This window comes from Atta cephalotes (genome assembly GCF_000143395.1).
Source record: "Atta cephalotes unplaced genomic scaffold scaffold00022, whole genome shotgun sequence".
NCBI lineage: Eukaryota > Metazoa > Arthropoda > Insecta > Hymenoptera > Formicidae > Atta > Atta cephalotes.
The window spans coordinates 2249673-2272124 of NW_012130086.1; the positions used below are offsets into that span (position 1 = coordinate 2249673).

Sequence of the window (22452 nt, forward strand, 5' to 3'; positions counted from 1 at the left end):
ATATAAGAATATAACGCGCGTATGTATTAACATCTTATAGTATAAGTATTAGGTGTAAGTAAAAAGAAATCCTATTTATTTTTGCATAGAAATTGAATAGGAAAATATGGATTTCTTTTTACTATACCTAATATATAAGAATTGTTTATTATGAGTGCTGATTTGTAAAACGCATGTATTTTTTATTTCAATTGTTTAATACAGAGGAGTCGGACATGGATCGTGTTTTCAAATTGCCATCCACCACATTTATTGGCGGCAAGGAGAAATCGTTGTCGTTGCGTGAAATCTTGAAACGGCTCGAAGCAGCTTACTGCGGTCACATTGGTGTAGAGTTCATGTTCATTAACTCTTTGGAACAATGCAATTGGATCAGACAAAAGATGGAAACACCCGGAATTATGGAAATGACGAATGACGAGAAGAGACTTATTTTAGCCAGATTGACACGTGCAACCGGGTAACAACATCGGCGCTAATTAAATGAATTCCATAAGTGCTAGCTTTGAAGTTGACAAATTAGCAAAACCAAAGTATTTAATCCTTATTTGTATTTTTTATATTTTATAATCTTTTTTGTCATAATTTATATTAAAATTTTTTTAAATATCTTTTTAAAGAAAAATTATGCTAAATCGATATGTAAAAATGGAATTTAGTTTCTCACATATTTGCTTAGAGATATAATAATCTAAGAGATATAATTAACAAGAGATATAATTAACATCTAAATCACAGATTCGAGGCATTCTTGGCACGCAAATGGTCCTCAGAGAAGAGATTCGGTTTGGAGGGTTGCGAAATTTTAATTCCAGCTATGAAGCAAGTGATTGATAAATCTACGGAATTGGGAGTCGAGTCGATTGTCATGGGTATGCCTCACCGTGGTCGTCTCAATGTTCTCGCTAATGTCTGTCGTAAGCCATTGAGTCAAATTTTTACACAATTTGCTGCTCTTGAAGCTGCTGATGATGTAAGCATAAAACGAATTGTGTTTTTAATTATAGAAAGTGTATTTTGCTAGTCGCGGCTAGTTTGTAGATCCGATTTCTTGGTAACGGTAAAGTGATTCCAGGGTTCTGGCGATGTGAAATACCATTTGGGCACTTACATAGAACGTCTTAATCGAGTGACGAATAAGAACATTCGTCTGGCTGTGGTTGCAAATCCATCGCACTTGGAAGCCGTAGATCCGGTGGTTCAAGGCAAAACACGCGCCGAACAATTCTACCGTGGCGATGGTGAAGGCAAAAAAGTAAGCAATACGTATAAATAAAATTGTACCTTGAATACTTTTTGTAATTAGGTGGCAATAATTAGGTGATACTAAATAAAGAAAAACGACTTTAAAAATTTAAATTATGAGATTAAATAATTATTAAAATGATTAAATATTATTGATTATTGGATATCCAATAATACGATGCAACTATACAATCTTGATTGTGTTTATAAATATTAATTAATTTTGGTGAATATAATTTTATCTGTCTCTAGGTCATGTCCATTCTTCTTCACGGAGATGCTGCGTTCTGTGGTCAAGGTATTGTCTTCGAAACAATGCATCTATCTGATCTGCCTGATTACACAACTCACGGCACTATTCATATTGTTGTGAATAATCAGATCGGTTTTACTACCGATCCGAGACATTCACGATCGTCGCCGTATTGCACTGGTTGGTTTTTATTGGTCAAAACTGATTTATGTTTTTTCTGCAATAGCAGTAATAGCAATAATTCTTACGAATTTATTTATCAGATGTGGCCCGAGTAGTAAACGCACCCATCTTCCATGTGAATTCCGACGATCCCGAAGCCGTAATGCATGTGTGTAAAGTTGCGGCAGAATGGAGAGCTACCTTCCATAAGGACGTTGTGATCGATTTGGTTTCCTACAGGCGCAATGGCCACAACGAGATTGACGAACCGATGTTCACTCAGCCTCTGATGTATCGTAAGATCAAGAACACTTTGTCAGCCCTTGACAAATATGCCAACTCGCTCATCGAAAGTACTGTCGTCACTCCTGCGGAAGTTGAGGTACGAAGTCAGCCAATCAGTCTCTCTCTCTCTCTCTCTCTCTCTCTCTCTCTCTCACGTACACGTAATATATTTTATATTAAACAGTGTCTTTAAGATTGTTACGTGAATATACAACTAAAAAATAAAGTATAAAAGCTCAAACCGTATAAAGCTTTCATTTTATAGCAAGTATTTTATATAATTACTTTTGCAATATAAAAGCGATCCTTTATAGGATGTCAAAGCCAAGTACGAAAAGATCTGCGAAGAAGCATATAATAATGCTAGGCAGGAAACACACATTAAGTACAAAGATTGGTTGGATTCGCCATGGTCAGGTTTCTTTGAAGGAAAAGACCCATTGAAGGTTTCGCCTACTGGTATCAAGGAAGACACACTTATACATATTGGAAAGAAATTCTCATCGCCGCCACCGAATGCTGCTGAATTTGTCATCCACAAAGGTGAGTAGAACAGCGTTAAAAGATGAATGTGATAATATTTTTTTCTAATAAAAAGATATATTAAATTTTAAAAAGCCCGAAATAAAATATAATAAAAAATTAAAATTACAAACTTATAAAAATATATATAATAATATAACTTACAAAAAATTTATATAGTAATTCATGTAGCAATATATAATTTATACAATAGAGTTAGGAAAAACACGGCAATTATTTTATTACAGGTATCGAGCGTATTTTGAAATCTCGTATGGAAATGATTGAGGCTAGAACTGTCGACTGGGCTCTTGGTGAAGCTATGGCTTTCGGATCTCTTCTTAAGGAAGGTATTCACGTTCGATTGTCAGGCCAGGACGTGGAAAGAGGCACGTTCTCTCACAGGCACCACGTATTGCATCATCAGACTGTAGATAAGGCAACTTATAGACCACTCTGCTATTTATATCCTGATCAGGCACCTTACACAGTGTGCAACAGTTCTTTATCCGAATTTGGCGTTCTCGGTAAGATTATAGTTTTTACAATCCTGATATAATATATTATCTTCTTAATGTAGTAACTGTACTGAAAATTTACAACATTTATAATGTAAATTATAAATTTTTAATACTGTTAGTTAGTTATTTCGAAATGTACTATGTATATTAAATACTTTATAATTTTTTTATATTAAAATAATTTTATTGTAATTATAGGATTTGAGCTGGGTTATTCTATGACGAATCCTAATGCATTAGTATGTTGGGAAGCTCAATTCGGGGACTTTAACAATACGGCGCAATGTATAATTGATCAGTTCATCAGCAGCGGTCAAGCCAAGTGGGTTAGACAATCCGGTCTTGTCATGTTGCAACCACACGGTCTCGAAGGAATGGTAAATCCATAAAATCATAAATTATTTTACGATATATAATTACGTATATAATAATTACGTATATAATTTACTTTTTGAAATGACATGGAAACCGGTTACCATTCACCTCATATTCACTTATACAACTTTCAATTTTCTAATCTTATATAACCAAGGCATACATATGATTCAATCTGACAAGTCAATCGTTTGCAATAATATATTTATTGGCTTCAAATTCGCATTCTCTTTTTTTTTTGTAGGGTCCCGAGCATTCTAGTGCTCGTTTGGAACGATTTCTTCAAATGTCTGCTGATGATCCGGATTATTTCCCACCGGAAAGTGAGGAGTTTGCTGTTCGTCAGTTGCACGATAGTAACTGGATCGTCGCCAACTGCAGCACACCAGCGAATTACTTTCACATTCTCCGACGTCAAATTGCATTACCATTCAGGAAACCATTGATTCTGATGACACCAAAGTCGCTGCTCCGTCATCCAGAGGCTAAGTCTAACTTCGACTTGATGCTAGAGGATACACAATTTCTCAGAGTGATACCTGAAGAAGGTGCGGCGGTTCAGAATCCCAACGGCGTCAAGAGGTTGCTGTTCTGCTCCGGAAAAGTCTATTACGATCTGAAGAAAGCGCGCACAGAACGGAACTTAGAAGACAAAGTCGCGATTGCGAGAGTGGAACAGGTCAGTTGTTATTTTTAGAATGTCACTTGTCAATCATGTTTAATTAAATTTCATTTAATTACATAATTAATTATAAATTTAAAATATTCAATGTACGTCAACATTTTAATCGATTCTGCTATAGATCTCGCCTTTCCCGTATGACCTCGTCAAGATAGAGGCTGCTAAGTATCCGAATGCGGAGTTGATCTGGGCTCAGGAAGAGCATAAGAACCAAGGCGCATGGACTTATGTGCAACCTAGGTTCCATACGGCGCTCAATGGCATCCGAAACGTAGTGTAAGTATCAAAATAAACTGCGTTTTCAACTGCAGATTTTGAATTCATAGTTGATTAAAAAAAAAAGTCATGATTTATTTTGGTTTTTGATTGAATGAGATCACTTGCGGTCTTTAATCAATCAATCTTGGATCGATTCAAATTCACTGCAGTCGAAAATATGTACACTGAAATATATGTTTGTGTGTGTGTATGTATGAATACACCCATGTTACACTATATTGCGTTTTAGTTTTTTATATTACCTTTAACTGTTTACACGGCCCACTTTTTTATTTTGTTGCGACAATGAGCGCGACACAAAATTTCGCAATCTTGTTTGGAGAGTAATACACTTTCGTTATCTTTTTATAAGTTATCTCTTTATGAGTTATAAAGATAATCCGTTGCTTTCCTCGTTTTATATGTTTTATCAAAATAAAATGAAAATTTGGGCCGTGTTGCAGTAGCGCGTCAAACTCAAATGGTCAAGGGTGGTTTGCCGGTTTGTTCTCGTCGACTAAACCGATTGAAACTGTGTCAAAGCCGCAGACAACAGAATCAACGGAGCTAATGGAACCAAAGCAAAGAACAGTGAGGTAATATCGGCAAGATAATCAATGGAAGATTGGATTAATATAAAATTATTGTGAATTAATTTCCATTTAGATATAAGCCATTTATTTTAAAAGTATCATGAACGAATCATTAAAATATTATTTTTATTTATGATTATATGTTACAAAATTTATAATATTGCAATTATATTAAAAACATGAAAATATATTTTATTTGAAATAATTATATATGAAGTTGCGGTAAATTATATAAATTTGCTGCCATTATAGTAATATTTGCACTTTGAACTTTAATGTTTTCTTTATTTGTTGGGATTGAGTGATATTATCGGTATATATTGTTATTGTATCATATTTTAAAAGTAATATTCATATTTTGAGCAAAATGTGTATTGTTTTAGATACGCTGGACGTCCTACTGCGTCGTCACCTGCCACTGGAAGCAAAATGCAACATCTCAAAGAACTCAAACAATTGCTCGATGACTCCCTCAACTTTTAATAATTCTTTGTGGCATTACGTATAGAAAGTTTATTTATTTTTCTCTTATCTTAATGTACACATTATGACAATTTTGTGTTTTGCTCGACATACATCACAGAACAGAGATTATATTACCGTAGCCGTTTAAATGATTTCTTCGAACACAATGGCGAAGTCCTATTTAAGTTCGTAGCGCGCACAAATGTTTCACGCTCGTTTATTTGAAATATATTTTTTTTCTCTTGTTTCTTAATTTTTCCTTTTTTTTCCTATTGACTCATGTATATATACACAGCTATCACAGTTTCACAGGCTAAACTGTGACAGCTTTTAATTAATATACTTGAATATTAATTTATATTAGCTTTTAACTCATGCTGTCTTTCAATTACTCATTTACATGTGTATTTGATTCTTTTTATCTATGTTTGAATGTGATTTTTATGCATTTTTTTCTGGAATCTGCGCGTTTTCACATATAGGTCTGAATGATATGCTTAATGCGTGTGATTGGGTTTGTTGGAAATTTAGATATATATATCATTTTGATATATATATATATATTTTTTAATAAACAAAAGAGAAACTTGCTAGTCCATTGCTCTACGTAAACGTGAAACATTTGTGCGTTCATTGTTCTCTGTACTTCAGCCTGTTTATACTTTAATTCTAAATTAATTTTGTGAAATCGATAAGATTTTACAGAAAGGGAAAGTATTATTAATTTATGCAATGTTACGCAGCGCGTACATTTTAACGTGTAGTAGCGTATAGTCCTGTAGTACACTTCGGACCGAAGAGACTGTCTATGGCAAGAGACTACGTGGTACATAATGGCCAATTTTTTTTCTCTAGTAATTTATTTATGCGCCATGAGACTGTTGCCAATCACTTTAACTTTTTATCGTCGCTGTATTTTTATAAAAAATTAAATGATTGGCGGATTATGCAACGCGTTCTCGACGCAAAAGAAGTGTGACGTAGCACTAATCCTTCGGGATATATATATCTCTGCTTGACTTCGGTTGTATTGACACGATATTAGGTGCTAGTAATAGAAGCACATCGAATTCTTTGATTTTGATTTAAATGAATGCGTGTCGCAACCGAGGTCCTAGTGCTACCCCATGGACAGTGTCGACGGATGCATCTCTCAGTAAAAAATGTTGAGAGTGGAAGACAAATTAGTAATATCTAATAGCGTTTAGGAATTAATTTTAATAATAATTTAGCCGAAAAAAAAACCGTGGTTCGCGTGGCCACGTGTATAGCGAAAGTGTAGTATTTAATATTCTTCTATCTGGATCATTTGAAAAATGAGACGCACGAAGAATTTTGAGATGCTATGGCTGCATGATCTTTACGCTGATCAAAAGAGAGCCTTGTAATATTCGTTTTGTATTGTCGGAAAGCAGACGGTGATAAGAAAGCGGTCTTGTTATTTTACTTGATACCTTACAAAATAATAGTTATGTGATATCTCTATTGATCTAGCACGATATTAGTTCACGATGTTAGTTCAACAAAAGACACAATACTTATCGTTCTACTTGTTCCTATCTGTTGCATCCATCATATATGCGTAATTGTAACAATACACGGAACATGTATATGCTTAAAAGAAATTTTCTGTCAAACAAATAATGTCTGACATTTAAAAATTTTATTTAGCAAACATCACTGATATTACACCCGATATTGTAGCGTATTATTGCTGATTGAATTAAATTGTCTCATCGTCTCCACGTGTCGTGATCAATCTTGCCCTCTTCGAAATAGTTCCTTGAAAAATAATAGAAAGAAAAGACGTAGCTTCGTTTGTATAGATTTTTTTCAGAACGTTAAGAAATGCGATATGTTGATACCTATCTAATAACAAGTATTCAAATCAGAAAAATTGATTCCATAAATTGAAATATTAGAAAGGAAAGGAGGATTAAAAAAACTCGACATATTTTGTGAAAATTAATTTTTCATTGTGCATAATGTTAAAAGTATAATATAGTGTGTAAATAGAGTGTCAAAAAATAGATACATCGAAATGTGTGGAAAGAAAGGAGTAAGCTATTTTGGTGCAGGCCAGCGAAAAGTATTAATCTCGAATAGAATGCAATGTTGCAAGCCACGTACTATTAACGACGCGTATTAAAGTAACTATTGTTATGCTTAAGAGATACACGGCCCTTTCATCGGGTAAGCAATGAATATCAAGTAGAAAGTTTGTTCTTTTTCGAAGAATTCTGAACTAGTACTAGTAAATAAGTTAGAGTGAAACAAACTATACTTGTCTCACTTTAATTTATTGCATCAATATATAGCAGTTCAGAACTTGGGATGGAAAAAGAACAGACCTAGAATTCCGACCTCAAATTCGCGCTTTTAGATCTTCGCTGGTACAATAATGTAATTTAATTGTCTAAATTGGACACGCTCGACACTCATTTTATTTTTTTGCGTAGTACAATAAATAAAATATATAGATTTATTTATAATATAAATAAATGATGTAATATATTTATAGCGTCAGTTCGGCTTAAAATTCGGTCTGCCCCAGCACACTGTACATAATCCTCTTGAAGCTGTTGCTCTGATGGATCTTCTCGCCATCATCATCGAGCACGTTTATCTGAAAATTGAGTTATTCGCAACCGCTCTCCACGTCTCTAAATTATAAGGTGCTCCACAAATGAGCTACGTTTTGTATTAAGGCATATTTTCTATCTCGCAAAGCGACATGCATATATTTGTAGTGAATTATTGCGCAGTATGTAGAAAACAAATATAGTATTGCAGTGAGAGTGCATTTATCCTATGAATTAATTTTTCTACGCAGAAGCAGGCGAACATTTAATGTAAAAGTATCAGAAAATGCACGTACAAGTTTCTGCGAAAATTTTAATAGTCGTTGATAAGATCCTTAACGAAAGGGAGGGGAAAAGGACGTCTATATGATCCACCCTTAACGAAACAGATGTCGAAGATTAGATCGGTGACATCTTTGACTATGATGGTTAACGTTAGTGATGATAATGTATGTTAGATGTATTAACACGAGGTAATTATCGTTAAACAATCGGAACGATTTGACGAGAAATGTCTTTGAAAATTTAAGGATGTATTAAATGTATAATTTCTGCAAAAAATGACAAATCGAAACTTTGTAGTATTTATACTTTCTGTATAAAGACTTAAAAATGAATATTATATACATACAGTTGAATAAGAGCAATATTTAGCAATTTTTTAATTTAAATGAAAATTTTCTCATTTTATCTTAATTATTTTTAAAGACATGTCTACTTATTGAAATAATTTTTGATCCAATATTTAAATCGTGTCTAAATGTTTAATATTGCTCTCAAATACGATATAGAAAAATGTAATTTTTTTGTTCTGTTAAAAAATGCGTATAATCCATCCTTAAAGGAGAAAGTCAAATCCTCCGAACAATATTCCATCGGTAAGACGCGGCCGGCGATTATTACCGAGAGATGACTTGGCATGGTATTTCAGTAGACGAAAAAGAAAGAAGAACAGGAGAAATAGCGTCTCGTGCCAAGTCGCTTATATAATTCGATGCCGTTTTACCGTCCGGCTACGTTGGGTAACAAGAGTATATGGTGCCGAGCCAGTGATCGATAAATCTTTTCGATAAATAAATAGCGAAGTAAAAAGTGACCCGGTAATTAAGTAACGTGAAAAATGATTATCTTGCTATTTTAACGATGAAAGAAATATTCTCAAAATATTTTCCTTGTCAAAATCGTTGAAAATTTTTTTCAACAATTCGACGCTTCTCTACAGATCAAGGTGAGCAATGCGGCCGACTGATTTCGCGCGAGATGTGAAGATTCTCAAATTCGCATCGAGAATATAGTCTACGCAGCTTCGGCGACAGCTCTGAAATTCTTGCACAGAACCCATGCGGCGACATGCGAGTGAGAAATGCATTTCCGCGTGACCTCAGCCCGGCAAAATATTTTCTACTATGCATCCCGCAAAATCGATCGTGAATCTGATCGAGAATAATGCGGATACTTACATATGCGGGACTCTTCGGAGCCTGGTACACCTGTACAACAAATAGTATCATTGAATCAGTCCCTTAAATTTTTCCTTAAATTCATATAATTTTTCTTTTTAACTTCTATATAAATTTTAGATTTTTTTCAGAATTTCTGTGTATAATTTTATAACTTTTTACAAAATTTCTGAGTTTTTATATTATATAAATTGGAACATTTTTCAGAAATACTGAGGAAGTTTACATTTTCCTAGAATTCTTTATATATGTATGTGAATTCTGAAATTTTTCATTGCATAATTTCCAAAGAAGACAAAATCTAAAAGTAGTTTTCAGAAATCTTCACAAACTTAAAATATAAAAAATTCTTAAAAATATTATCGGATATGAAAAATTTTTTTACCAGTGAAAAGAGAAGAATTTATTGATTCAAGACGAAAAAATTGAGCGTGGAATTGCCGAAAAGAAAAAATTTACGTACCTTGCTCGATTTCTGTGGCGTGAAGACACCGGTGCGAGCCGGCTGTCTGACTTCCTGTACCTGATCCCCATATTCCTCCTCTTGCAGGGCCTTGTACGCCTCGCTCTTGCTGGGATCGTACTTGACCGGTTTCTTCAGGCTGCACGTACCGCATGTGTACACAGGGGACGACTTTTAATTTCTCTTTTGTTCTCTCTCACGTGTGACTTTTATCTTTCTCTTTTCTTTTTGTTTTGTGTTTTCTATCCAGATCGGTTAGCAGCGGCCGGGGTTACAATTTGCCAATTTGCGCTTGCACATTTACTTATGTTTGCTTTAGTCTGTTCGAGAACGACTTTCAGACGCGTCCTTCAGTCGAGTTCAATCGAAAAAGAGCAGTCATTCCTCATCGTGCAAACCCTGCGTGCATGCCCGATCAAGAAGAACGCGTTCGTCAGACACTTAAAAAATTGCGCCTTTCATCTTTGGAAAAAAAAATATTCGAAAAATAGTAGATGCAAAAATAATCTCTTGTTATAAGAAAATAAGATCTGAGAAAACACTAGCAGCCTTTCAAAACACTTTCCAATATCTTTAATTTAAAACAAAATATGTTCGTAATTTTATTTCTTACCATCAAAATTCTGTTTTAATTCTGCGATGATAATTTCTTGTCGATAAAAAAAAAGAGAATAAATAAATTAAATCATATATTAATGAAAAAAAAATGAAAGGAAAATGTCTTATATATAAAAGATGCACTTAATTATATTTTTACTTATACTCTTATTATTAATTAATATTCTTGCAAATATAATTTTCAGATTATTTTTATTCCCATTAAATTTTCTGTGGTGCTTGTCATCTCAAAAAAATAGAAGCAGCAAAAATAGATTTCCGCAATGGCGCAATTTTCAAAAGTCGTCTCGAATTATTCGTGCACGATATCTACGATACAAGCATACGAACACTCGTTAAGGAAACGACGAAGTTAGTAGATATTCTCACATATTTTCAGCTACTATATTCACATTATTGATTATTCACTACTCTGTTACATGCAAGAATTTACTGCTAAAGGAAAAGCTTTTTCTGCACGGACTCGCGGAGACCTTACGAAATTTATAATTTTGTCAAATAATTCATGTCTATGATTTCTACTATATGTGTAATGAACGGCAAACTAACCCGAAATAATAATTGCACATTCGAAGGACTTGCATATTCAATGGCCACGTTCGCTGTGTTAAATACTACCGACAATTAAACTAATCGTTTAAATTAATTACTCAGATTTAATTCAACAAATATTGATAGCAATCGGAAAGATTTTCTGTATTTGAGATAAATAATTCAATTGTAAGATTTTAATGACATCATCGCGAATAATCGAATTGTTAATTGAATACCCAAAATATTTCTGTTGACTTGTGATAATTATTTCTCAATATTTTCAGTAATCTCAATTTTTCGTATTCGTTATTTAAAAATTTTTCTCATTAAACTGTGTTACAAAATTTTATATTAAATTTAGCAATTTCGACAAATAATATGCATAATTTTCCATGTTCTAATAAGAGAACGTGCCCAATGATTCATATGAAAAACGGGAAACTCTGCCGTCGTAGATCCGACGTACGAGAAGCATCGGAAAACGTCTCGAACGTCTCTCGACAATTTTTAATTTGGTTTATTGAATTGCGGCCACACATTCTTCGAAGCGGCGGCCTTCGCCTGCTCTTTCAAGATTCTCGCTTGCTCCTGTATTTCCTGTTTCTGTTTCAGGAAGGAAAAGTCTATGAAAATGCTGGAAAACAAACAAACCGCTACGTAAGTAATCAATCATCAGAAGAATCCGAGAGAGCCGTACAGGAAAACAGAGAAAAGAAACCGATATCCCTTCTCGTTTAACGATCGACGATCGTGCGTTCTCCGAGTAAATTCGATTTATATTTCTCCAATTGGTAATTTCTTTTCCCGAATTACAGCCTTCATGGAAACGTCGTCTTCCGAAAAGGATAATTTTTTTCATTCGCGTTCCGTTATTTTCTAAAAACAAGTCTCAGAAAATTATTTTGGCGTAAATCATGGACATTTGATTAAAAGACACACCTATACAAAATAAGTGGATTAATACAGCTTAATAAAAATTCATTTTTTTCTCAGAATAAATTCATCAATTCGATTTCTTTGAATTCGCTCCAATTATCTTTCACATTATTGTCTTCCACTGCGATTATTAACCGTGCGAATTAACCTGTTAATTTCAATTCACGTGACAATTAGATTTTCTCGCACACGATTTTTATTATATGATGGCGATTTACGTGAGTGTGAGCGGCATTCGGCGGTGAAGCCAATTTTATATTAATTGTATTAACCTGTGACTGCTGCAAGCATTACGGCATTAGCGATTCGTTATATATATGTATATGCTTAAATATGTTCAGTGGTTAAAGAATAGTTAAGAGAGAACTTAGTGGACACTCGCATAAGTAAATTGACTACTTACGGTACAGCGGACGCTTGACACTTGATAGTGTCTGCGATGTTTTGGTCCGAATAAAGTCCGATCGGCGAGTTGAATTGCTTGTGGACAATCTAGAAAGACACAATTTAACGTTTACGATTGATGTAACACAGAATTTACGATATATATTGCATAGAATATCGCTTGAAACTGCTCTCGTGGTTTGAAACAACACGACCAAAAAAATGACAATTTTGTAAGTAGAAGCGCAAAAGATTATTTTTCTTTTTCTTTTTTTATTTTAACTTTTATTTAAAGACACAAAACGTTTGAAAAATAATGTTATCACAATATATGATGTTTTGAAACTTTTGTATAGTATAAGCGGAATTTATATATTAACGCATTATTAATGTGAATGTTTACTAGAGAATGTTCACTAAAGATGTTGCGTATTGTGTTGTTGCGATATGTTCTCGAGTCGTGTCGCTTGCGACTACAGTATTACGTTATGATAATGTAGCTGTAAAAAATATATACATAACTCTAGTCTGCTGGCACTGCGGACAGAACGAATATTTGACTAATGCCAAGTTTCCATTATATCAGAATTTCGCAGTATTAACAAATGGGCTTGACTCACGTGATGTTTATTATTCTCAAAGCACCTCCATTACAAAATAATGTCATAATGTAACTATAATCATCACTATTCACGATTTTGTTACATCTTATACCTCTAGAATTTTCATATTTCGAAACACGTTAGTGGCAATTAAAATAATACTTTTACCAATAAAATAATATTATTCAAAATAAGAATTTTTGGTAATCGAATTAATTTATATCACAAATTAAATTGGATTTAATTATTAAAATAATTCAATTCAATTAACTTTAATCATAAATAGAAGTTGATGCAAGCTATATCGATTCATAGTATAATCGATACGTTGGTATTATTTTTCGGATTATCAAGTTACAAATGAATCCAAAGGATCTTGTAATAATCGCGTTAAACATCGCGATTATAATTATTATTAGTTAATAGCAGAAAATATCATAATAGCGGGATATCTCGTCAAACGAAACTCAAGTTTCTTGCAGATATATCGGTCGTCCAGAAAGCGTAAGCGTTTCTCGAAGCAGAAGCGGCTTACGAAAGTAAACAACGGAAGTGATCCAAACCTTTGGAACTTCATTCGGTCCCACGACACGCTGAAGTACTGTTTCTGCCACCTGCTCAGACGACGTGCAAATAAAATACAATTTAAATTTCCTAACTTGACAAATGCATCTCCAAAAAAAATAGAAGAACTTATTTGCAAGTACGTCGGAGAGATTGAATGTATTTGGATGATTTTATAATGTCGATTTACCTTTTGTTTCATAGCAACTTCAGGATGAGCTGGTTCGTAATGATGGGGTGCTGCTCTGATCATCGGATTCGGATGATGTCGCAGGTAACATTCACCGATAGGGGCATCCTTTTTGACCTTGGCACCTGGCAAGACTAGAGGAGTCGTACGGTAGGGCTGAAAAATTTCACAATTGTAACTCTATCGGCATATATTATATTATATTATTTTATATATATAATTCATAAGTGTATCAAGATTTTTTTGGGGGAAAAGGATTATTAATTCTATTGTCACATGAACATTATTTGCATTAATAAATTGCTTTTTTAGATATTTTATATTTTTCAAATGTCTCCTTCTTATACCTATTTTTTTGAATAATAATAAATATTATATTTTGTAAACTATATAATTTTTATTTTTTTCCTGAAGAAAATATAGACAAAATACAATAAATATAGTTATTAAAACGAAATGCATAATTTTAAATGAAGTATTCATTTATCTCATATATATATATATATCTGAATATATTCTGTTTTTCAAAATCTTGCAAAAATTTTCTTATGTGTCAGACTTTCTCAAAGCTTTGTCAAACTTCTAAGACAGACAAACAGAAGTTTTAGAAATTACTTGGTCATTCAGAGTCAAAAGTAAAAAAGTTGTAAGTAAAAAAGTTGTATTTTTTTATAATTAAAAATAAAAAATAAATAAAAATTTTTAGGAAACTTTGGATCCCAAATTTCTCTAGATCTTCTCTATGTCCATGAATATAATATTATTCATGTACTATTTATTAATATGCAACATCTTATTGTATAATAAATTATAGAATTAATATCTGGCTGTCGTATAAACTGACATTAACGATAATAATGGTAACTATGCAAGTAATAGTTAATAGGGCAGATGAAATAATATCCTGTCGAAGCGGTGCCAATTAATTAACTAACGAGATCTAAAATAAACCGCAATAGAGGCCATAGTTGATCGAAAAGTGGTTCATTAATTCCTGACGCTTTTCGCATAATTCCGAGCAACGACAAAAATAAATGATGATGATATCACAGCTTAATTTGATAATGATCCATTTCATAATATTAATGAGATGAAATGCAAATTAAAAAAAATATCGAGTCAAAAAACAATATATCCATTACTAATCGCAGTTTTATATCTCTTTAAAAGATATCTTAAAATAATTAACGATTAGATAACATCACATTGTAACGGATAAAATTTTCCTTTCGTGAATACCTACTTCTTTTATTTCCAAATTGTTTTATTCTAAATCATTAAGAGAAACAATGAATATTTGACTTCTTAAAACAAATAAATAACTTCATTATAGGTATTCTATATATTTTCTATATTTTCGTAGTATAAATAATGTTCTAATAGGTTGAATATTTCTGGCTAATGACATTACGAACCGGAAGTGATATCATTTAACGATGATTGTCTCTGAAGAAGCAAAAATTTCACGCAGCTGGCTCACAATGAGAAAATTACATCAAACGGTCATTCTCGTGGCATTACGGATGAATTCGACTTGCCAAGTTACGAGTCGTTCCGTCACGTGCCATCGTTTTTGCGCGATATTACGAAATTACGCAAATTTGCAGGTGCATCGTCGTACATCGTCGATTCGCCACGCGGATTTTCTATGTTTACAGTACGAGTTACTGAAACATCCGTGAAAACAAACGCGAGGTGAAATCTCAGACGAATTCTCTGTAATATTCTGTCGCGGATATTCTCGAGTAGTCGCAAGCCAGAATGAAAATTTGGAAATGCCAGGCATTATTATCGCGACCTTTGGAGAGAGTCGTAAATAAAACTTTTCGTAATATTTTCTTGGAAAACAATTTCTCATTTTATTTTCCAAGTAAAGATCACGTTTAATCGTTTTTGAAGAGCGGCTTGAGATTTACGAACAATTCATCAGCAACGTTTTCGTTAGTTTTGAAATTATTACATTTTGAATACAATAAAAAAATACCACAGATGGTTAATATCACAATATCACGTATCTTTATCTGATAATAAAATTTTTCTTGCTTTTTTGCTTTGCAATTTTTTAGATCAATCTCTTTTCAAATAGAATATATAGAAAAAAGGTCATCATCATGATCTTATTTATTACTTATAAATTTATTTTTTTTATGATGACATCCTATAATATCATTATAATTTTATTATGACACTGCGTTCTGCTTGGATTAATCAAAGATATAAAATATAATAAGAGACAAGAAGTATAATTATAAAAAATATTATTATCTTTACAATGACCAATTAAAAATTGATCATCATTTAAACAATTGAAGATAATAATAAAGAAGTTTAACAAATATTGCGGCTTAATAGATTAAATAATAAATATATTCCAATATATATAAAAATACAAAATTTCCTGTATAATTTATCGAAGTTCGATCTCTTCAGTAGAATTGAATTATGCATCCATTATTCAAAGGTATTGGCTGCGTTTAGCAGAAAAAGCAGCTTTGCACAACTGTTGTAAGATTTATAATATGATTAACTTACACATTTAAATCCAGTAAGGAATTATAATGGCAAGGCTAGTGGTATTAAAAAATTTTAGAGAAAACAAAACTGTGCTTTTTCCGCTGAACGCAGCCAATGTGCACGTTGAAACATTTCACAATTTTAGAATCGTGATCGCGATTGGAAGTTCGCGCGCAAGTTTCATGATATGAAATCGCACGATAACGATGATTCCATTATAAATGGGTCAGAAATTCCATTATGTTAGAGGGTGAGCCACGAGTAACTCTCTCGAAATAGATGAAGGCCTTCGGTCGGCAAAAATAACGCGCACCCTGAGCCACAAAAACCGTTTATCCCCTCGAACCTCTCTTGTCCGCTTCTTTCCGCCCGTGACTTTTTCACCAGGAAGCGTTCCGCCCGTTTCATTCTTGGACGGGGAACGTTGGCAAGGTCGCACGATGATTGAGAAGAGAGGAATAAGTCAGATGCAAAGCTGTCTAAAGCCCAAAGGGCGTCTCACTTCTATTTTGCCATTGATAACAAATGTCTCGATGTACAATATTTGAAATGAATAGAAATATTTAGATTAATATATTAGATAAATTTGGATGAAATCGATTCTATTCAATATTGTTATATAAAATTTTTCTATGCTTTTTAAACTTTAAAGATCTAAAATTATTAATCAATTAAACGCGAGAAATTATATTACTTAATACTAAATTTATTACTTCAAATTTAAAAAATGAAAATGCCGAAAAATGAAATGCTGAAGTTTTTATTTGTATGAAGTTTAATATTTGAAGGAGAGGGACTGATTATCTCTCTTAAAAGTGATAAAGTGTAATGATTATTTAAAAATCAAGTTCGGTTGATTGAGTTAATTAATCAACGAAACGACTTTTGTTTTGCAAATCTACGATCTTTTTCTTTTTTTAGAAGATTTACGTGAACGTGCGCACGCTCATACGTCGTTTTGTAAATGATCTTTCAAACTAAATTCAGACGGAGCAAAACAGCTGTTTCACGAAGTGTTTATTGCTTGGCGTCGAGATGAAACTTGAACTCTTTGGAAAATGATTGGAGCACGTTGGCAAGACACTAACGAACAGATGTTTCAACTTCATTAACACATACTGGAAGATACAAAATTATAATTAAAATAATATTTGAATTAATTTTACAACCAGTAAATTCTGATTTGTTCCATTTCTGACATAAAAATAGTTAATTTCAAAATCGTTCATTAGTTCATTACATTCGCTTTCTGATTTTAAAAACCGTATTGCCAAACTAAAAATAAATAAATTGATTAAAATAATTAAAATAATTAAACATATTTAATATATAAAGATACAATAATTCTTATTTTTTATATTTCTCAGTTTTTTTCAACAAGTTTAACCGTTTTGTCATAATCCTATATGCAACAAGAAAGAAATAATAAATATTAAAAATAAATTTTTCTATCGTGGTACAGAATAAATTATTGCTTTATGTATCCAAAAATACATTTCTATTTAAATATTATTCAGGAAATAAAATTTAAAAAATAATCAATAATTCTGGACTCGTTGACAAGCTAATTAATCATCGCATTAAAAGCATTGCTTTTTGAAAAGCATCTCTCGATTTTTCGAACGGGAGGTAAATTTGAAAAACGCGAACTGTGGGTGTGTCTTTGTATGACGACTTCTCCTGCGTGTTCGTGAATAACCCAGATCCCGTTCACGAAAATAGAACGCGATACCGATGTACGGCATCCGTAATGGCGATGCTTACGTGCGTTTTATTGCATAGCGTGTTATTAACGCCCGCGTAAGTCTGCCTTTCATCTGGGTTACTCCGATTAACTCCGAAATTGGCGAACCCTTCTCGGGGGCGGGATAGGCGAAATTAATCAACTTCCATTGCGAATGGCAGAATTGTTCTGCGGACACGTTTGTGTACTGTGTCAAGGTTGAACAACGCGAGATCTAGATCATCTGACAATCTTATTATTTATTATCGTTATTCGATATTGACGTGTCGATGGGTGGAGTTAAAACTTGGTATTGAATTTTGATATTTTTAGGGTAGTGCAGCGTTTTTAAGCTCGAGCTTTATGTTATATCGTCTTATCGTGGACAAGAATATATAAATGTCATCCAGAACAAAAAAACAACAAATTTTAAAACGAAGTGAGAATGTTCAAGTATAATGCTGCGTTCAAATGAGAAGAGAAAATCATGAAGAAAAATTCGCTTAATGTTAAAAGAATGTTAAAAGAATGTATTTTAAATAATAAATAAATTTATTTATATATGAACATATACTTTTAATTTACATTTATTCTTCTTATTTGTATAATTATATTGTTATATTAAATAATTAAATAATTTTCCCATATAGTTTCACCTATAATGTGAATTATTTAATCAATTAAAAAAGGCTTAAATTAATTGGACGTTAAATGAGAAAAATTCTAAGAGATATCTCTATAAAAAGAGAACAAATCTGACATCGCAAGAATACAGATTTTACTCTAAAATGCACGTGACTTGCGCTCTAGAAATCTCTAATCTAAAAATATTCGTTTGGACCAGAAAAATTTCTGGAAAAGAATTTTGAAAAAATATGAACAAAACTTTTACATTAACGTATTTTTCGGACGTCTCCGTGATGCTTTTTCAACAATGTAGCTCGTCACTCGCGCGCGAGATCCGCAAGCACATGAAGAAGATGCATGTTCAAGAGCAAAGAGGAGAATCATCTCGCATTTTTGCTCCGGTTCAATATGATTCTTCCTCTTTTAATGAGCCTAAGCAAAACCAATGAAACTTGTCATCTCTTTCGTACCCAGTAAACAGCCGCTTCCTCCTCCTTTGGATGATGCTCGATGTTGTAACGATAGACGGTCGTGTAAGCGGGCATCTTCTCGTCTCCGTCCGAGAGGCGTCCCGCGGAGAGAGCTTCCCTCGCAACCACCGACCTTATGTCACCCCTTTCGCGCGCAGCAACCCTTTCGCGGATCTCGCAATCGTCCTCGTTCTCACGTCGTCCCTCGTTCGCGACTATCGCGGGATTATTTGCGCTTAAGCACTACTGGCTCGACGCGAGCGCGGGCGGCACTAACTCTGGCCTTTTCCACGTACTCCTCTCTCTCTCTCTCTCTTTCTCTCCGGAGACCTCTCTTGAAACTCGTTCGCTTTCGTAAAAGCTCTTGACAACCGAAAAAAACATCACAAGTCGAATGTTCTTCGGTAATCTCAGACGCAGCGAATGTAATCGAATTATCATCTGATTTTAAGAAATAGGAGTAGATATGTTTATAAATAAATAAAGATATGTCCGATTTTTAGGTCAAAGTACATTCTTGCTGATTATCCTTTAATTAGCTTCTGGAATTGATAATTCCAATGATTAAGACAATTTCATTAATTCCCTTCTTGATGGTTCTTTTTTAATATTTTATCAGTTAAAAGATTATTTTCAAGTTAAAAGGTTACAACTTTCAGCAAGGTTTTATTTTTTTCGGTGGATTTCAAAATGCAATCAAGCAACTGGTTCTTACTTCTCTATCTAATTATTTTACGTTCAACCTCTTTACGAAAAAGCTGACTGAGTTCTGAAAGAAAAAATGGGCTTGTTTTTTTTTTACTAAACTTTTGCACCAGTTCATTTTTCTTTCTTTTCTCTCCAGAAGGAAAGAAGATGAAGAAAGATGAACTGGTGCAAAAGTTCAATCAAAAAAAATAGACCTATTGTTGCAATCTTTTAACTGATAAGTGTACCTTCTTTTTGAATGTACCTTTTTAAATATATTTTTTAAAAGACCTTCAAAATTCCTTACTTTTTTAAAAATAAAATTATTTATAATCAATATTTTTATTTGTGTTCTTAGCTTCTAAAATTTCTTATAAGCTATATAATTATTACTACAGAATGATCGAAGAAGGTAACCGCGATTTTTTTTGGCAACAAAATTCCTGAGATTAATGAGAGAGTTACTCGAGAGTGTGTAAATTTCGATCGCTAAAAGAGAGATCTCGATGAATCTTTCATTTATTCCATCTATTTATTAAACAATGTCATATACAAAATATTTTAAATATCCCATTTTTTTTCGTAATCAAAAATGTCTAATATCATTAGCGTATAATTAAAAAAAATTTCGAGTACATTATTTTCAATTTAAATATTTTTTAATATATCAGGGAAAGATTTGCTTCTTTATACGCTCTATTATTTGGGATCGCAAAAGAAAATAAATTCCACCGTACGGAATGTAGAAAGCGAAAGTCCTGAATCTGCGGGACGTATCAGATCGGGACAGGCAGAGGTGGTTTCGATGCAAAAGCGATATTTATAGCGTATGGCAACCGGCTCTACTGGTGGCGACGGACTTTCCGGCATCGTGGCGGGCCAACAAAAATATATTCACACTTCGGACTTCCCACGAATAAAGGCACCTCCATCGCTTCGCAGCGATGCACGATGCATCCTGGTACCGCGATATACGCGATGTCGCCGTAATAAATGCGATGACGCGCTTCTCTCTTTCTCTCTTTTTATCTCTATCTCTCTCTCTTTCTCGTCGGTATCTCGCAAAATCTGTTCAAACGTTTCGTTAAACGACGAGAGACATCTGGATGCGAAATCGCGATATCGCAAATCATTCCTCCGTTGTCGTTAAAATCGCAAAATTTCAACATTTTTCCAAAACCTTCGCGATTTTTCTCTACCTCTACGAGTTAGTCGAATTGATCACACATTTACGTGATTAATTGAATCAAACTTTTAATTGAAACTGCCATTTACGAAACCTCTTTTGCCAAATTTTTATAAGAACCGTCATATATATATACTCAATTTCGTCACCGATTATATTATTGATTACCACGATGGGCCAAAATTTCGTCACCTGAAACATGCCGTTTCGAAATGAGTGAGAGACGGATTAAACGCGACAAATGTCCTGTCACACTACATCCGTGATCCGGCAATGAGTTATTGAATTTCAAAGTACAGAAGGGTATTTCGAAACGAGCTCAAGCTTGCCAGACGCCACGATCGTACTGACTTGAGAAACCAAAGTTCGGACTTTTATTGCAATAATTCGCGCGCCTCTGGCACACTGTCTATATACTTATTTTACGATGAGTACTTCAATCTATTTTTCCAAATCTTCCTCAAACGGAACTTTGTATTATGAATAGATCAAACATTTATTTTGGATTACGATTCTTTCATTCCTTCTCTTCAATGAATCTTGTAGAGCTAAGCTTCGTGCTTTTCAAATAATTATTCAAGAAAAGATGAAGAAAGACATTTTCAGATGTCAGAGCAATCCTGTTGATTTATACAATTTTCGCGATATTTCAACAGTTCGTTACAGAGAAAATCCCAGAGAATTCTTGAAAAATAAATAAAAAAGACATTTATGTGATAAGCAAGGAATTACGACGGTTTCAGATCTGTATTTCGTATCTACTTTTAGCTTTCGCTTGCATAATTTTGAAGCTGTCAATTACGTTTTGCCGAATCATAGCGTCTGCTGATATAGATAATTCTACGTAACAACGCACATTTCTTTCTTTTTTCAGTTATAATTAAATAATAAATTTCGAAATGATAACTTTCTTTTTCTAAATATTATTACGTTTTAAAATATATCTTAGTATGTCTTATTATCTATATATATATAATTTCTCTGTGTTTAGATTACATTAAAATTAACGCATAAAAATTACATTAACATTAAAATTGGAAGAAAGGTATTTTTCAACGATACGGCCACGCTATTTTACTAATGTACTATTTTCTGGGAAAGAAATACGATGTCGGATCTTGATTTATACACTAAAATAAAGCCGACTATTCCTTCGCGCGGATCAATGAACTCTGCAGCGAATTTGTATTGCCGACGTGCTTGAAAGTTCGATTTTCAAAGATTGAACGCACTTTCGTTCCAGATTCCTTAGAATTCTCAAGAACCTTTATACGATTTTATCGTTGGATTTAAACAAATCCAACAGTAGTTAAGCGACACCAGCTGGCTATAAATTATATAATCAAGATTTTACTCAAAAAATATTTTTATTGATTTATTTCTAACAAAGGAAATATTCTACATTTATTTCAATTATTTAATCCTTATATTAAAATTTTTTATTTTATCTTTATATATATATATATATATATATATATATATATTATTTATTTAGTTTTAGTTAGTAATAAATAGTAGTAATAAAATTAAATTAATTACTACGTACGACAA

The 22452-nt window shown here is 33.1% G+C and overlaps 2 protein-coding genes across 2 annotated transcripts in view; one reads left to right on the plus strand and one right to left on the minus strand.

Moving 5' to 3' along the window:
• Window positions 1-5379, plus strand: part of LOC105619566 (2-oxoglutarate dehydrogenase, mitochondrial) — an 11331-nt gene extending 5952 nt beyond the window's left edge. Inside the window, exons 5-16 of the mRNA XM_012201083.1 lie at window positions 205-460; window positions 739-973; window positions 1076-1255; window positions 1498-1678; window positions 1762-2042; window positions 2260-2488; window positions 2716-2994; window positions 3187-3365; window positions 3608-4042; window positions 4167-4321; window positions 4768-4899; window positions 5280-5379. Coding sequence (XP_012056473.1) covers window positions 205-460; window positions 739-973; window positions 1076-1255; window positions 1498-1678; window positions 1762-2042; window positions 2260-2488; window positions 2716-2994; window positions 3187-3365; window positions 3608-4042; window positions 4167-4321; window positions 4768-4899; window positions 5280-5379 — 2642 coding nt within the window. The remainder of the gene's footprint in view (window positions 1-204; window positions 461-738; window positions 974-1075; window positions 1256-1497; window positions 1679-1761; window positions 2043-2259; window positions 2489-2715; window positions 2995-3186; window positions 3366-3607; window positions 4043-4166; window positions 4322-4767; window positions 4900-5279) is intronic.
• A 2515-nt stretch (window positions 5380-7894) lies between these two features.
• The window catches only part of LOC105619704 (PDZ and LIM domain protein 3), an 18523-nt gene continuing 3965 nt past the window's right edge, over window positions 7895-22452 (minus strand). Inside the window, 6 exon segments of the mRNA XM_012201224.1 lie at window positions 7895-7987; window positions 8284-8319; window positions 9404-9433; window positions 9867-9998; window positions 12354-12446; window positions 13695-13850. Of these exon segments, the coding sequence (XP_012056614.1) occupies window positions 7895-7987; window positions 8284-8319; window positions 9404-9433; window positions 9867-9998; window positions 12354-12446; window positions 13695-13850 (540 nt within the window).